At 43.8% G+C, this 17,659-nt stretch overlaps 1 protein-coding gene across 2 annotated transcripts; it reads right to left on the minus strand.

Annotated features, from left to right (window-relative positions):
• Window positions 1-512: 512 nt before the first annotated feature.
• On the minus strand, window positions 513-16,550 carry LOC137341751 (protein NLRC3-like). 2 transcript variants are annotated; one of them, XM_068005213.1, is made up of 9 exons: window positions 16,529-16,550; window positions 13,910-13,981; window positions 12,252-12,599; window positions 11,007-11,168; window positions 9,987-10,016; window positions 6,253-8,005; window positions 5,378-5,464; window positions 5,106-5,273; window positions 513-3,517 (listed from the first exon to the last, which is right to left on the minus strand). In XM_068005213.1, the coding sequence occupies exons 1-9, from the start codon at window positions 16,530-16,532 to the stop codon at window positions 3,052-3,054; spliced, it is 3,090 nt and encodes a 1,029-aa protein (XP_067861314.1). In that variant the 5' UTR covers window positions 16,533-16,550; the 3' UTR covers window positions 513-3,051. The 2 variants fall into 2 exon arrangements, with proteins under 2 accessions (XP_067861314.1, XP_067861315.1); XM_068005214.1 differs by lacking the exon at window positions 16,529-16,550 and adding an exon at window positions 16,190-16,446.
• Between the last annotated feature and the right edge of the window lie 1,109 nt (window positions 16,551-17,659).

The following is a 17,659-nucleotide window of genomic DNA, read 5'->3' on the forward strand; positions in this document are numbered from 1 at the left end:
GGTGGTGAATCTTTGGAATTCTCTACCCCAGAGGGCTGTGGATGCTCAGTCGTTGAGTATATTCAAGGCTGAGATTGATAGATTTTTAGACACTAAGGGAATCAAGGGATATGGGGATCAGGTGGGAAAGTGGTCGAAGATCAGCCATGATCTTATTGAATGGTGGAGCAGGCTCGAGGGGCAGTATTGCCTACTCCACCTCCTATCTCTTATGAGGTGGGCAGGAGCTGGTTAGGAGTGAGATTTCTATGGTTCTCCTGATTGCTTCATGTGTAAATGGCCTCAGTGCCCTTTGGAGGCCTGTGGGGGGAGGAATGGAAGAGAAAATGAAAGTGAGCCGGAGTTTCCGAGTGAGAAGACGATTAGGTTTGGCTGTGATGCCTCTAGTGTTGAATAGCTCACCGGGCTAGAAAGAATGACCATTTAGTAAAATTACTGGAGGCTTGATAATGTTAGAGGGAAAACCACACACCATCGTGAACCAGGAGAAAAAAAATTAGGAACAAATCATATGAGAAAAACCAAACTTATTATGAATAAGAGACCCTTTCAAAACATAGAGTAATGCTTCATTATTATAACAAAATTTACAGCAACAGCTTGTATAAAAATAGACAGGCATTTCATCTTGTGCTCAGCTCTCTTCCCCCTCAGGCCATATGTGAACAGGAAGTTATTTCTCCTTCAGAAAAACACACCTCAAGACCCTGTCTGAGCACTGGTTCAATCTAGTTATGTACTTAATTAACATAGTGATTTTGTTTTTATTCGTTCATGGGATGTGGGCATCACTGGCGAGGCCGGCATTTATTGCCCATCCCCGATTGCCCTTGAGAAGGTGGTGGTGAGCCGCCTTCTTGAACCGCTGCAGTCCGTGTGGTGAAGGTTCTCCCACAATGCAGTTAGGAAGGGAGTTCCAGGATTTTGACCCAGCGACGATGAAGGAACGGCGATATATTTCCAAGTCGGGATGGTGTGTGACTTGGAGGGGAACGTGCAGGTGGTGTTACATAAGAACATAACATAAGAAATAGGAGCAGGAGTAGGCCAATCGGCCCCTCGAGCCTGCTCCGCCATTCAATAAGATCATGGCTGATCTGATCCTAACCTCAAATTTAAATTCATGTCCAATTTCCTGCCCGCTCCCCGTAACCCCTAATTCCCTTTACTTCTAGGAAACTGTCTATTTCTGTTTTAAATTTATTTAATGATTTAGCTTCCACAGGCAGCAAATTCCACAGACCCACCACCCTCTGAGTGAAGAAGTTTCTCCTCATCTCAGTTTTGAAAGAGCAGCCCCTTATTCTAAGATTATGCCCCCTAGTTCTAGTTTCACCCATCCTTGGGAACATCCTTACCGCATCCACCCGATCAAGCCCCTTCACAATCTTATATGCTTCAATAAGATCGCCTCTCATTCTTCTGAACTCCAATGAGTAGAGTCCCAATCTACTCAACCTCTCCTCATATGTCCACCCCCTCATCCCCGGGATTAACCGAGTGAACCTTCTTTGTACTGCCTCGAGAGCAAGTATGTCTTTTCTTAAGTACGGAGACCAAAACTGTATGCAGTATTCCAGGTGCGGTCTCACTAATACCTTATATAACTGCAGCAATACCTCCCTGTTTTTATATTCTATCCCCCTAGCAATAAAAGCCAACATTCCGTTGGCCTTCTTGATCACCTGCTGCACCTGCAAACTAACCTTTTGATTTTCTTGCACTAGGACCTCCCTTTGTACTGCAGTACTTTCCAGTTTCTCGCCATTAAGATAATAACTTGCTCTCTGATTTTTCCTGCCAAAGTGCATAACCTCACATTTTCCAATATTGTACTGCATCTGCCAAATCTCCGCCCACTCACCCAGCCTATCTATATCCCCTTGTAGGTTTTTTATGTCCTCCTCACTCTCTACTTTCCCTCCCATCTTTGTATCATCTGCAAACTTTGATATGTTACACTCGGTCCCCTCCTCCAAATCGTTAATATAGATCGTAAAGAGATGGGGACCCAGCACTGACCCCTGTGGAACATCACTGGCTACTGGTTGCCAGTCCGAGAATGAACCATTTATCCCAACTCTCTGCTTCCTGTTAGATAACCAATCCTCCACCCATGCCAGAATATTACCCCCAATCCAGTGATTCTTTATCTTTTATGTGGCACCTTGTCGAATGCCTTCTGGAAGTCTAAATACACTACGTCCACTGGTTCCCCTTTATCCACCCTGTACATTATGTCCTCAAAGAACTCAAGCAAATTTGTCAGACATGACTTCCCCTTCATAAAGCCATGCTGACTTTGTCCTATTAAATTATGTTTATCCAAATGTTCCGCTACTGTCTCCTTAATAATAGACTCCAAAATTTTACCCACCACAGATGTTAGGCTAACTGGTCTATAATTTCCAGCCTTCTGCCTACTACCCTTTTTAAATAAGGGTGTTACATTAGCAGTTTTCCAATCTGCCGGGACCTTTGCCGAGTCCAGAGAATTTTGGAAAATTATTACCAAAGCATCCACAATCCCTACTGCCACTTCCCTCAAGACCCTAAGATGTAAGCCATCAGGTCCAGGGGATTTATCCGCCTCGAGTCCCATTAAGGCGGATAAACGTGTTGTTCCCACGTACCTGCTGCCCTTGTCCTTCTAGGTGGAAGAGGTTGTGGGTTTGGGAGGTGCTGTCGAAGAAGCCTTGGCGAGTTGCTGCAGTGCATCCTGTGGATGGTACACACTGCAGCCACTGTGCGCCAGTGGTGAAGGGAGTGAATGTTTAGGGTGGTGGATGGGGTGCCAATCAAGCGGGCTGCTTTGTCCTGGATGGTGTCGAGCTTCTTGAGTGTCTTCAACTCCAGCAGCTACAAAGAACATAATGATCCCAGGTGTTAGCTCCTACCTGTGCATTACCTACAGGTGAGGTGCCTGAAGGCCCACCTGTAACTAAGGATGTAGCCTGCCAGCTTCTTTGACAGCACCTCCCAAACCCGCAACCTCCATCACCGAGAAGGACAAGGTCAGCAGGTGCATGGGAGCACAAGTTCCTCTCTAGATTAAATTATTTTCTCTACAGGGAAAGCACCTGGTATCTCATGGACACCAGGTCCCTTCCTCTTGACAGCATGGTCAAGATAGGGAACTTGCTGTGAATGGAGGATGGGTTCAATTGCACGGACTTTCTTCCAACTACCATCGTTTGGGACGTCAACTGTTGCGATTTCTTTCTCATGCAGAAGTTTGTTAATATTTTGTTTTACTTTTTTCACCCTAGTCTTTGTTCTTTGGTCCGTTATGCTGCACTCGTCTCCAAGGTCTTTCAGTATGGACTCCATGATCTTCTGAAGCCATTTCCGTTCGTATTCCTGGCTGTGAGAGAGTAGCTGTTCAATGTGTGTTTCAACCCGGTGAAAAAGTTCTTCTTCTTCGATGATTTTAGTGAAGATGTCCAGACCAGTTTGCTGCTTGTTGACTAGTTGAATATTTCTCTGCCCAAGGTCACCAAATTCATTCGCACATAAACTGAAAATGGCAAAACATTAAGGAAGTTTCAAACACGCATAAATCCTCAAAAGAACGTAAGAATCAGAAAAAGCCAATCAGTCCACCCAGCTCACGGTCACCCAGGTCTTATCTAAACACTTTCCATTTTTGCTCCTACTCCGTTCCCCACGTTCTTTTACATTTTATTAAATCAGGAATGAATCCAGTTCCTTCTCGAATGCCTCACCTCAGTCGGCATCCCTTGTACTAGTGGGCCTACAAACTACAATTCAGCTGGAGTCTCATGTAAGAACGTGCCCCGTTTCCCAGTGTGGAATAGCACAGATTTAGCCTAGTCTATAATACCAGTTGCTCTTTGTATGGTACAGGGACCCCATGGAGGCTCAGAAGGACAAGAAAAGCTTCCAGGAGGTGGCTGGTGCAGGGACCCAGGCTGTGAACACGGGTTAGTATCTATGACAAGCCAACTTTGCCATGTGGCCAACTGAGCAAGTAAAGAAAGGACAGAAAGGAATCAAAAACTATTTAGTTGCACATTCAACATGTGGGAGTGTTAATAACTATATCGAAACTTTAAGGGATACGCTGGAGTGTCAGCTGTGGCTTAGTGGGTAGCAGTCTCGTCTCTTAAATCATGAAGGTTGTGGGTTCAAGTCCTACTCCAAAGACTTCAGCACATAATCCAGGCTGACACTTCAGTGCAGTACTGAGGGAGTGCTGCACTGTCAGAGATGCCACCTTTCAGACGAGACGTTAAACTGAGGCCTCGTCTGTCCTCTCAGGTGGACGCAAAAGATCCTATGGCACTATTTCGAAGTAGATCAGTGGAATTCTCCCGAGGTCCTGTCCAACATTTATACCTCAACCAACACCTAAAACAGATTATCTGGTCATTTACTTTGTTGCTGTTTCATTGTGGGTGCTTGCTGTACACAAATCGGCTGTCACGTTTCCTACATTACAGCAATGACTACACTTCAAAAATACTTCATTGGTTGTAAAGCACTAAGGGCCGTCCTGAGGTGAATTGTAGTTTGTAGTATATAAATGCAAGTCTTTCTTTCTTTTGGATAAAACATCACAGGGATCAGGCAATGGGAGATATGTCAGATGAAGATGCCAGAAACTCAAGGGCTAATTGGTCAGAAAAACAAAGGTTGCTGGGCTGGTTTATGCAGCGAGAATGATTTACGTCCTTTCCTGGCTGGTCTTGATTTGAACCCTATGATTCAGGGAAGTGGTGAGAGGCCCAGGCCCACGACAGGGAGACTCTCCCTGCTGCCTGTGACTTTATAGGAAGCACTCCAGCACCTCTCCATCCCAAAGTCCATGAGGACCAGACCGATTGCTCCCATAAAATGGTCTAGAAAAGGTAAACTGAACCTTATTACAAATGAAACCATGACAGGAGCAAAAGGAAGCAAAGGTTCCTACATGCATGTACATATGGATATGTACACACACGTACAGTCGTACACACTGATGTAGGCACACGTAAATTCGTACACATGGACATATACACATGCACATATACACAAGACATATGTACATACACACATGCACACATATTTACATACACATGCACGCACACATACTGCATACTTACTAGAGCTTCTCAAGAGTTTTGTTGTAGCTCAGATACTGAATCATGTTCTCTGTGCCTTCATCTGTAATTCCGTTATCGTATAAACGAAGGGACTTGAGGCTTTGGTTTTGTGCCAAAGCTTTCCAAAAAAACTGAGCTCCGCTGGAACCAAAACAATTTGTGCCGCATCTAGACGGAAAAAAAAATCCAGAGACACAAGTGACAAGGATTAGATTTTATATTGAAACCTGAGGAATTAAAGAAAATAATTTATGTGATGAAAAAAAACTTACGACAATGTCTCAATACTGCACTTTGGGTCTTGAAGGATGTCGCTCAAAATGTTTGCTGACTTGTCAGTCAGTTTGTTGGCGCTTACCCTGTAACACAGGACGATGAAAACAATTAGAGTTTTCGATAAGGATCTCTAACCCCACATAGTGCTGACTGAAAGAGCAGACAGGAGATAAAGAATTGCAACACTGTCATGAAAGCAGAGTTTCCGGCCTGCGTCAAATAAGGAAAATTTCTGTATTATATATGATTTTAGATAGATGGTAAATGGGATTTAACGATTGACTCCAGATAGCTGAATATTTAAGAGATCCTTTGTTACTCTCAAGGGAGTGCCTAATACACAAAATCATCTGATTCAACCATGTTCACAACGAGAGGGTAGCTATCTGCAAGAGCATAGGCAGGTTGTTTTGATATGCAAATTGGCAAAGACACAAAGCTTCGCTTTAGAGCTGATCAAATTATTAGTTCTCTTTGAAATATGGATATTTACGCTGTAGCTACTGGCCCCATCAGAGACAGGAATGACAAAAGAAACATCTTGCATTTATATAGTGTCTTCCAAAACATTTCACAGCTGATGAATTACTTTTGCAATGTAGTTACTGTTGTTTTGCAGGCAAACACAGCAGCCAATTTGCGCACAGCAAGATCCCACAGACAGGTAGATGACCAATAAATCTTTTTTTTTTGTTAAGTGTTGATTGAGGAATAAATGTTGGTGAGGACAGAATTGTGACAGAAAAAGTGTGGCATAGGAAAGTGCGACAGGAGGTGGTACACAACAGAAGCACTCCTAAATGCAAGACTTTAGTATAATAGATTGTAAACTACTACATTTTTGCTTAACATTCTTAAGAATATTACTCACATAACAGTTTTGCACTTGGATAGCACGTCTTTGAGCTGCTTTATACCTTCATCCTCTAAGGTACAGAGTCTTAAATCCAATTCTTCCACAGTGGAATGACTGAGACAGTAACATAAAGCTGAGCGGTCTAGTGGGCTCAGAGAAACATTGAAAAGCTCTACATATTTGATATGTGGAGATACTTCTGCTGTCACAGTTGGATCATGCAGTTCAAAAAGACAATGCATTAAATTCAGCAACTCTGACTTCTTAATGTCTCGCTTGAACCAATTTTTGAACCATGTCACAAGAGCTCTGGCTGTGGAACGAGCGAGAGGAGCTGAACAGCTCCACAACTTGCCATCTCTTCCTGCTTTTAAGAAGCCCATGAGAAGCCTGGTGAAGTTATACAGTTTCTCTGTGTGTTTGGGCTGAAATGATTGAAGATAAAATTGGCTTTTTTGATTCTGTGGAATTTTCCCAAAACTCCAAAGGTTCAGGCATTTGACCAACTCTTCAGCATCATCATTCAGTGATATCGCACAATACAAAGCTGCAAACTGTTCCTTCAGAACAACATGGTAGAATTCAAAGATACTTTGACCTTTACACTTCTTTTCCAAGATAAGACTGGAGAAATACTTTGAAAGAACTGCTGGGTCTATTTCATAGGCTCCCAGATGATCTTTATTCATTTCAAGTTTCCCTGACAGCAGAGTGTTGAAGGAAAATTCCCCCACTCTCAGGACAGTGTCTTTAAGCACTTTGTGTTTCTGTTCAGTCTCAGGGTTATTGATAGCGATCTCCATCTCTTCAGGTGAACGCGTTGCATCAGTTGGACTGCAGTTAAACAGACTGTAAAGGAACAGCGAGAACACTTTGCTGTGTGTCACTGGCATACTTGATGTCGCCAAAGGACAGCAGCTACAGCTGTCCAAAATATTGCACAGGATATAGCTGTTGAGGGGATTAGAAGTCAGGTGGGTGATGGTCTTATTTTCTGTAAAGTGTTGACAGATTTCTGCTGCATTTTCCTTTCCCTGATAGAACACTTCACAATATCTCCTCAACTGATCATTGGTAAACCCAGAGATAATAAGGATGCAATCAAAATACTTCTTGTTGGACTCTACCTGCTCAATATTCCATCGGGAGGTAACCAATACTTGTGCTGTTGGAAGGAGATCTCCGGAAATTATTTTGGACACAAGAACATTTACTTTAGCCTCAGTGTCCAGGTTAAAATCACCGTCCGGAAGATCCCATCGCAGCTGATGGCTGAATTCATCCAGTCCATCCAAAATGATCAACACATCACGAGGGTTACCGAGAAGTTCCGTTAGGACTGATGACAAAGGCTCGCACTGCTTCTTAAGCAGTTCCCGTAGAGTGGTCTTTCCTTCAACCCCATTCAAGTCGGAGAATCTGATAACAACGATGCACCTGAACATTTGGCTTGCTTGAGACGCCCACTCTTGCTGGATGCTGGCTACAGCCCAGCTTTTCCCCACTCCTGCGTCCCCTACCAGCAGGGCTCGTCTCGAGGGGCACTTTTCCCTCTGGGGCAAAGACAACAGTTGTGCGGCTTTCACTTCTTTCGTGATATCCGACACACCTGCCCCCTTAAGCCCATCCGCTGGGCCCTGCTCCTTGGGGTAGGTGACATTCACTGTTCTGGTAAGTGAGCTGTAGTTTTTGGGCCTCTCACGTGACATCTTGTCAGAACCATCTGTTGGGTTTCTCAAGATGTACTCCTTGTAACCTTGAATGGCATCTGGAAGGGAACGATTGAATTTCTCGGTATGAGTGTGTGTTTTATTACAATGGATTAGCAAAACACAGGAAATGTAGGAATCAGAAACAGGCACCAGACATTCAGCTAGTTACATATTCACCTTTTATAAATACCCACCTCCCTCTACGTTTAAGTTCTAAGAAGTTACAGGATTTATATTTTCATTCTCTGTATTTGATATTTGGTTTGCACTTTGTTACACAGCTTAAAATATTAGATGTATTTATGAAAATATTTCACGTCAAAATCTGATGCACCTTAAAGATAAACTCGGAACTCCTGATGAGTGGGTATACAGTGGGGCTGCTGGTAGTGTGTATGCAACAACAACTTGCATTTATATAGCCCCTTTAATGTAGTAAAATGTCCCAAGGTGCTTCACAGGAGCGATTACCAAACAAAATTTGACACCGAGCCACATAAGGAGATATTAGAACAGGTGACCAAAAGCTTAGACAAAGAGGTAGGTTTTAAGGAGCGTCTCATAGGAGGAGAGAGGTAGAGAGGCGGAGAGGTTTAGGGAGGGAACTCCAGAGCTTAGGGCCTAGGCAGATGAAGGCACGGCCGCCAATGGTGGGATGATGAAAATCGGGGATGTGCAAGAGGCCTTAATTGGAGTGGATCTGCTGGGAGTGTGGATACTGCTGGGAACTATAAATGTTCTTGAGGTTGGGCCAGGATGTGGCCATTGACCAAATTTCCTCACAGTAAAATGAATAGAATTAGTTGCCCTAATCAATTTGCCAGTCTCTGTTTAGAATTTGGATTCTCCTGAGTTTGTGATTCAGGGGTTGGGTTTTCTGAATTGACTTGGTTCTATCAAAGTACAAGACTGGGGCTCATTTAGTATCTGCACAGCGGAATCTGCATTCTTCCCTCAAGTTTAAGGACATGGGCGAAAGGGCGGAATATTAATATTCCGAGAAAGATAGATTGAAGAGATCTTAGCAGGAGACTGAAAAACATTCCCAGCATCATGTCAATTGAGGCATGGATGATTGCTCACTAAACTCAAGAGTTCATTGACTCTTCTGGCTGATCCCGAGGCCCTTGTTGGCACTGAAAACTATTGATTGGGATTATTCGGCTAGGTTCCCACCACAAAACTGGGGTTGAACTGGAGGGAAGCTGCTGTGCAAACATCAGCAGAGCTGGTTTTCAAACCTAGATGTTGGAGACATTCCAAGATTGGGGTGATGTCACATGATCTATAGTCTATGGCTTACTCCAACACCAAAAGACCAACATCTTCCATTTTGCACTGCACACCCTATTTGGGCACGCAGTGCTTGAAGTCATTAATGCCTTGTCACTCAACGCGGAAAGACCAACACGGTTTCTTGGCCAGGTTGTCAAATGGAAGCCTTTAGAAAGGGTTTTCAGATTTGACCCTCCAATTAAGTCCAAATTTATGTCTAGGTGACAGACATGGAAGATGCTGGAGGGATAAGCCTTTGATGCTGGAATACTTGGAGCAGCGTTTAAACAGTAAGAAAATAATAAAACAAAGTTCAAGCAAAAAATTCAAAGATTGTTTAGGAAGATCTAAAGGGAACAACTGATGAAAACCAAGTCAGAATCTTCATCAATGTACGGTATGAGAAGGTACATCCACATGATATCATCAATGGCAGGAAAGTCTTAAAGGGGTACTGCCCTTCCTATTCTTCCCATTGGAGTGGGCTTATTCTGGTAGCTTCTGGAGAACACTGTGCTGTATCATTCTGTGATCCTATGAGTGCATCTTCCAAATTACTTAATGATTAGAATTCTATTCTTTGCCTGGCTAAACTACAGAAGTAAACATGTCATCACAGTCCATCGAAAGTTAGGTGAGGTTATTTGTACAGCTGGATTCAAATAGTTAACAAGGATGCCATTTTTATTATTGTAGGTGGATACAGCTGCATTATATACCCTGCAGTCCAATAAGAACACAAAACAGAGCTCAGCTCATTACCTTCTACAGGGTCTCCCAGCAAAGGTGCTTCTGGGGAAAAAAAAAACAGAATAAGCTCGAGTTAGTGTCTGCTTAACAGGTGATGTCACTTGGCACAGCTGGAATCTGTCGGATTCACAAACACATACTATATCTAAAAATTAATCCCACACGCAACGCTTGACGAGATTAAATGAAAACAAATTTGACAAGATTCCCCACAAGTCACACTCAGTGCTCGAGATCACAGTGACAAGGATTGCGTGAAACATTGTTGTGGACCTTACTGTGTAACGGTTTGATGCTCAGTGAGTCTGAGGCTCCGTTTACACTACAACCTGAGCATCGGTGTCAAGTAGCTCCACTTCCCACTGATACGAAGCCGTGGTGTAATTCTGGAGTCAGGAGTTGATCCGAGCCCGCAGCGAAACTTCCCCTCCCCCCCACCCCGCAGAAGGGGTTCTCAATCCTCAGTCCTCTCGACTTATACCAGGGAGCAGATTCTGTATATTTGCACTCCCACTGCAGAGCGTTGCATGCTAGGAGTGGCAATTTGTAAAATCTCCCCTTACAACTCAGTAATGCTGGTGCGGAGTAAAACCACTTCACAGTGAAGCTACATTTGTCGTGTAAATGCAGCCTAAGTTGGTTTCCTTAGTATAAATTAAAAATCATATCACACATCATACATCTATATAACTCAATCATATCACATGTCTATATAAATGAATTATATTACACATTAATATAACACAATCCTATCACACATTGTGCACCTATAGCTTTCAGCATTTTATATCTAGAAAGCTCTCAGTCTGTGTGACAAACACGAACGCTGTTTTTAAGCCAGCACAGAAGTGGGATATAATGTCGTAAATTCCCATCCATGTAAAGAGACCTTAACCCATAAATAATCAAGAAAATTTACATTGAATTTTATAATTCAATTGTTGTAGAAGATTCTTTCAAAATACTAAATTTGTATTTATATTTACGCAGATCACTTGGTGATTGCCCAATTTTCCTAAACATTTTACTCACTCTCGAGAAAATTTTGCTGCTTCTTGTTTTTCATTTTCCAGATTCCAACTCCAACTCCAACTAAAACAACGAGAATTGCAGCTGTAATTCCCAGTCCCATTTTTTGGTTTTGACTTTCTGAAGCTGGATCTTTGGGATCAGTTCCAGTAACCTGTGGTGTACCTGTGGTGTAACAAATTATGAACAAATGGTTAAAACGTACTTTTAGGAACTGAGATGAGACGGGATCGCCAAATATTCCTGTGAAATGGAGGCATATTTTTCCCCCCACCACTTAGTGGTTAGTGTTTGAGAACAGGATTGAAGGGGTTCCCAGAAGAAGTGGGCCTCACACCCTGTGCCCAGCCCCTCTCTGATTGGAGAGTGGCAGCAAAGTCCTGGAGGCGGGAACAAGGCAAGTACCTTCTTCCCCCCCGGGGGCAGCAGCAAAGGGATCAGAGGCGGAAGCCTTCCAGCTGTTCTTTTTGAACAGCAGCCAGAAAACCTTGAATCCGACAGACTTACTGTAGGCCTCTCAGGTCTGCAGCAGTGGTGGCGTTTCTGTATTCATTTGTTGCTAAGCGACAGGCTTGTGTCTGGGGTGTGTTGGGGCCTCATTAATAACCCGAGTCTGCAAATATGGGCGGCTTCAGGTCAAGTTAGGTGGGACGCACTTCAAATCCAAATACCAGATTAAAAAGGAGCTTATCTTACTCTTCACAGGCTGTGTAAGGGGAGGGGCTAGAGTCAAGTGATTCACATGGAAAGGGGGAATTGATAAGTGGATGTTTTTACTCAGACTGGACTAATATTCATCGTCTGCATGGCCCGTAGGCGGCTCAATACGTGAACGATCCAATTATATTACACAACCTCCATTCTCATGAACCTCCCCACTGTTAATTGTATCCATGTGATTTATATCAATTAGTGTTAATTGTATTCAGATGGTGCATATCAATTGGGAACTCTTGCATCCATTTATAAAAGAGCTGATCTAGAGTGTGGTGTGGGTGTAATGTTGATCTGTGAATAAAGGCTTGGAAGCAACTGAAGATTAGGCTCTAGTATTCTATCCTTCACTACCTGGCTATCCAATTTATAACACCCACCTTTCCCCCAAACATGATCACTTTAAAATACATCAAAGCTTTGCAGATTATGGGGGCAAATGTCAGATTTCTTTGACTCTCTCCCCAAGAACGATTCACTCAACAAAACTTTGAATGTTTTCTTTTTACTGTTGGAAGATGTCTACGCACTCACCAAGCACTTTCAGTTCCACCATGTTCTCAATGTAGCCTTTCCCGTCCTCTTGAATCACATAGCAGGTGAAGTTCCCCGTATCTGATACAGTCGCTCCTTTCAGTTTGAGGGCAGCATTCCCTTTGGGGAATTCCCGGGGAAACAGTTCAGTCCGTCCCCTGAATGCTGGGTCCTGATACTCTGGATGGTCCACCTCACTGTAGAAGCTGTGAACCACTGTGTGATTGTGTGTTTGCTGCCAGTTAATGACAAGATCCTGCAAATTGAACCTAGCTGCAGCAGGGAAGGTGCAGGGCAGCAATATGTCTTCACCTGAGACTCCATAGGCCAGAGAGAAAGATCCATCACCTAATAAAAAATATAGGACATACAATATATATCATTTTACAGACAAATGTGGAGTCACTGGTATCGCTTTGTGTTCCATATATAGAAGAAACAGGAAACAAGAAAAGGTCATTTGGCACATTGAGTGTGTCCACTGCATGTGTAATCTGTCGTGTGATAGATTCCTCCCAACTTAAGCTCCAGAGGGAGGCCAACCTGTAAAAGCTCTCTCTGATCACTACAGGGAATAAGACAAAAGTGAAAAGCCTTAATCCAACCTCTCAACCTGCACTTACAACTCTGCCTAAATGTTACATCCATGATGACTCAGCCATGGTCCCTGCAGTACATGGATAGTGGACTATTTGAGCATTATTTACAGGTTCAAGCCTTACTTCAGGACTTGTGTGTATAATCTAGGCTGACGCTCCAGTGAGGGAGTGCTGTCCTTCAGATGTTAAACTGAGGCCCTATCTACTCGATCTGGTGGTTCAAGTAAAAGATTCCGTGAAACTATCTGAAGAAGCACAGGGGGGTTCGCCTGTAGTCCTGACCAATGTTCCTCCTTCAACTGACACCACCAAAAAACCTATTAGCTGGTCATTCATCTCATATGCTGTTTGTGGGATCTTGCTGTGCACAAATTGGCTGTCACATTTGCCCACATAACAAGAGTGACTGCACTTCAAAAAAATACCTCCTTGGATACGAAACACTTAGGGATGTCTGAAAGATGTGATGCGGTTTTATGTAAATGCGAGTTCTTTCCATAGTTGTGTTTAACATTTTAACCTCCAGCCCCATTCTTCAACAGGTACTTATCCTGCGTTCTTTTAAAGGGAAGTACTCAAAAATAGCATTAACTGCTTTTCTGGGAGTCTATTCCACAAGTCTGTGCAAAAACAAAAAATTCTGCTGACCTCAATCTTTCTCCACACTCATTGGTATCGTATCCATCTCACCTAGCTTCCCATTCACAGCCTACGTTCGATAACATTAAATATAGAAAAAAGGGCATAGAAGGAATGTCAGGTTTGTTCAGATTAGTTAGAAATAAAAGTAAAAAGCAGCTAAAGTAATAAAAACGGAGAGAAGAATAAATGAGGAAAGAATGGGTAAGTAGGGAGGACATTGGGGGAGACACGCCCACAGAGGATTATTCCTCATTGTATCGTCGAGCGATGGGTTTACGGTTAAAGGAACACTTGTGTAGTAATCAATGATTAACCAATAAGGAAAGACTTAAGGGCAGCTTCATATCCTGTGACAACCAAGCAGACAGCGGATTACACACTGACACAAAGCTCCCAAATAAAGAATGAAGCACTTACCTAAAAGGGGGTGCTGGAGGAACAGAAGTGACAACAGTGATGTGGACAGAGGATACGCCATGGTCTGGAAACCTAAACACATAAAAATAGAATGAGTTACCCGGATGCATTTCTGGCGGGATCGGGTGCAATGCTGGTTTTGCACCGTGTCCGATTTCAACGGACGGTAATATTGGGTAGGGGTGGAAAAGTGCCGATCCACCAGATCCTGGGATTCCTGCCTAGCAAATTAAGTTAAAACTGCCCCCCCGGCAGGGGGGGGGCGATTTTGATGTGATCCATTTCTTTGGACAGAGCAAGGCTGCCGATGAGAACGGTCAGAGCCAATGAAGTACTTTCTGAAGTGTAGTCGCTGTTGTAATGTAGGAAACGCAGCACCCAATTGAGTTTAATGCTGAATACTGAGATACAGAAGTCAGTTTCACTTCTGCAGTTTGTAATTTCTGCCCTGTCAATAACAATCGGCCCGAACCCTGCGCCCAAACCGGCCCGGAGACGCCGTCTCCTGGCTCTCTGCGCCCGATTTGGTGGATTTGGCTCCAATTTTCAGACGCGTTTAGTTGCAGCACAGCAAGATCCCACAACCAGCACTGAGATATATGACCAGATCATCTGTTTTAACGATGTTTGTTGAGGGTAAATATCAGCCAGAACACCAGGGTGAACTCTCCTGCTCTTCTTCCAAATAGCGCCATGGGATCATTTACTTCCATCTAAGAGGGCAGACGTCTCATCCGAAAGTCAGCACCTCTGACTGTGGGGCACTCCCTCAGTGCTGCCCTGGAATGTCAGCCTGGATTATGTGTAAGGAATCTTACAACACCAGGTTATAGTCCAACAGTTTTATTTGAAAATCACAAGCTTTCGGAGGCTTTCTCCTTCGTCAGGTGAAATGTGGGATTCCTTGAAGGTTACCACATTTATAGTCAGAGAACAATACCTGCCCGTTGTCAAGGCAATCAAAGTGTTCAGACAGAGGGATGTTACATACAGGACCACCGAATATACAAACGGCCAGAACAAAAAAAAGAGAGAAACATCCGAAAGGAAGAGAAAGCGAGAGAATGACCCGTTGTATTAAAAACAGAACTTTGTTTCGCTGGTGGGGTTACGTGTAGCATGACATGAACCCAAGATCCTGGTTGAGGCCGTCCTCATGGGTGCGGAACTTGGCTATCAATTTCTGCTCGACGATTTTGCATTGTCGTGTGTCTTACCCAAAGATCGGTGGCTGAATGTCCTTGACTGCTAAAGTGTTCCCCGACTGGGAGGGAACCCTCCTGTCTGGCGATTGTTGCGCGGTGTCCGTTCATCCGTTGTCGCAGTGTCTGCATGGTCTCGCCATGTACCATGCTCTGGGGCATCCTTTCCGCACCCATGAGGACGGCCTCAACCGGGATCTTGGGCTCATGTCACGCTACACATAACCCCACCAGCGAAAAAAAGTTATCTATTTTTAATACAACGGGTCATTCTCTCTCTTTCTCTTCCTTTCGGATGTTTCTCTCGCTCTCTCTCTTGTTCTGGCTGTTTGTATATTCGGTGGTCCTGTATGTAACATCTCTCTGTCTGAATACTTTGATTGCCTTGACAACGGGCAGGTATTGTTCTCGGACTATAAATGCGGTAACCTTCAAGGAATCCCACATTTCACCTGACGAAGGAGAAAGCCTCCGAAAGCTTGTGATTTTCAAATAAAACTGTTGGACTATAACCTGGTGTTGTCTGATTCCTTAAATATGTCAACCCCTGTCCACCATTATGTGCTCAAGTCTCTGGAGTGGGACTTGAAGCCATGAGCTTCTGACTCAGAGGGGCGAGTGCTGACACCGAACCTCAACAGTGTCCTCATGCTCAATGATGCAGCTGATGCCCTAAGGTGCCCACCGGCACTTGGGAAATGTAATTGGGGGAAGGAGTCCCTATTACTGTCCGTCCGAAGGACTCAATCAAAATGACGGCGGCGATAATTTCCCCAATCTGAATTTCGAGCGCTACCCCCGCCCCCCCAAGCTGGAAATTGGAGCCAAATCCACCAAATCGGGCGCAGAGAGGCAGGAGAAGGTTTGGGCGCAGGGTTCGGGCCGATTGTTACTAAGAGGGCGGAAATTACAAACTGCAAAAGTGAAACTGACTTCGGCATTTCAGTATTCAGCATTAATTATCGATGGAAAAACTAAACACACACACACTCAGACCTTTACTGAATGTTACACATCCTCTCCCTTTCCCCGTTTCCTGGTTCCCTCTTTTATTCGGACAGTTTCAGGCTTAACTTACCTGTTCCGGCTGCTCCACTTCGCAGTTAAAAATGTTGAGCACTGACGTTACGCTTGTTGTCTCAAACAGAAACCCAACATCCGGGAGGAGGAATGACCACAATAAAATGGAACTCATACTGCGAGGCTGGCGCTTGTGCTATAACACTGCTGCTTGTGCAAAAAAAAACCCACTAAGACCTCAACTAAACTATCACAAAATGTAATATTGAAACCCATTTCTGCCTTTGCAGCCTTTCCTCTCACCCCTGCAGAATTTCCTGGAATTGGGTTTAGAGCCGAAAGCAAAAGCTGCTTTTAAGTTTGGTTCAAAATCGAAAGCAGGCGGTAACCGACTCACCCATATTCAAACTCCAGGAAGCAGCTAATGCTGAATTTTCAGATCCACTGTTTCCCAAAGAGGGAAGTGCAGACGGATTACTTTGTGATCAACGTACTTCCCTTTTATATCTAAAATAACATATATCAGTATTGCCCTATAGATAGCCACACATGGGCTCCAGATGTGGCGAATTGCATTTCTGATTAGTAAATAAAAATGAGTAGTGGACACTGGCCCAGAATTTCCTGGAGCGGGGGCCTCTCGTGGGGAGAGTTGAATTTTTTCCCTCACCTTTCAGCTCCAATTAATTTTGCTCCACAAATTGCTGGAAGTGCGAATTGAGGCACCTGGGACCTTGGTGAATGATGGGACCAATAGTCTATCTCCTTAACCAATGAGATTTAAGGATTTGAATGGTTAGTAAAGTTCTAAAGTGGCAGCTTGGTCATCTGATTATTTAAACAAAGTTTATTAAAATATCACCCAATTACATGCAGGGAAATGTGTAGTTCTAAGTATTTTTGCCTGTGGAACATGACACATGAACATATGAATAAGACAGCTCCTGCCCAGGGTTCAGACTGCTTTTTAATTCATGAAATTCAGGAACCGAAGGCAGCTGCTGCCTATACGTGAGAGCTATATATTTTATAGCAATTCACAACAAGTCGAATTTGATGATTTTCCTCTCTGCTGGTCAGAAATATTTCTTGCTTTGCCAGCCAGTTACTTGCCCACGTATTCTCAATCAGCAACATTCACGTCCAGTCAAGCACTTTCTAATCTGTGCTCTCCTTTCAGTTCTATCATTTAGTTGTATTGCCTAATGCATTTTTTTCTCTGTGAAGGATTTACTTCCTTTTATAATTTCCCCAGGGCATTGCTGCAGGAGTTCCTCAGGGCAGTGTCCTCGGCCCAACCATCTTCAACTGCTTCATCAATGACCTTCTCTCCATCATAAGCTCAGAAATGGGGATGTTCGCTGATGATTGCACAGTGTTCAGCTCCATTCGCAGCCCCTCAGATAATGAAGCAGTCCGAGCCCGCATGCAGCAAGACCTGGACGACATCCAGGCTTGGGCTGATAAGTGGCAAGTAACATTCGCGCCAGACAAATGCCAGGTAATGACCATCTCCAACAAGAGAGAG

This window comes from Heptranchias perlo, chromosome 24 (assembly GCF_035084215.1).
Source record: "Heptranchias perlo isolate sHepPer1 chromosome 24, sHepPer1.hap1, whole genome shotgun sequence".
Lineage (NCBI taxonomy): Eukaryota > Metazoa > Chordata > Chondrichthyes > Hexanchiformes > Hexanchidae > Heptranchias > Heptranchias perlo.

Excerpts from the sequence above, each read along its gene's own strand:
- LOC137341751 (XM_068005213.1), bottom strand. Across the intron at positions 8,006-9,986 it reads GCTGGGAGACCCTGTAGAAG|ATGCCATTCAAGGTTACAAG; the intron begins GTAATGAGCTGA and ends GTTCCCTTCCAG. Across the intron at positions 5,465-6,252 it reads TCCAAGTGCAAAACTGTTAT|GGTAAGCGCCAACAAACTGA; the intron begins GTGAGTAATATT and ends CCTGTGTTACAG.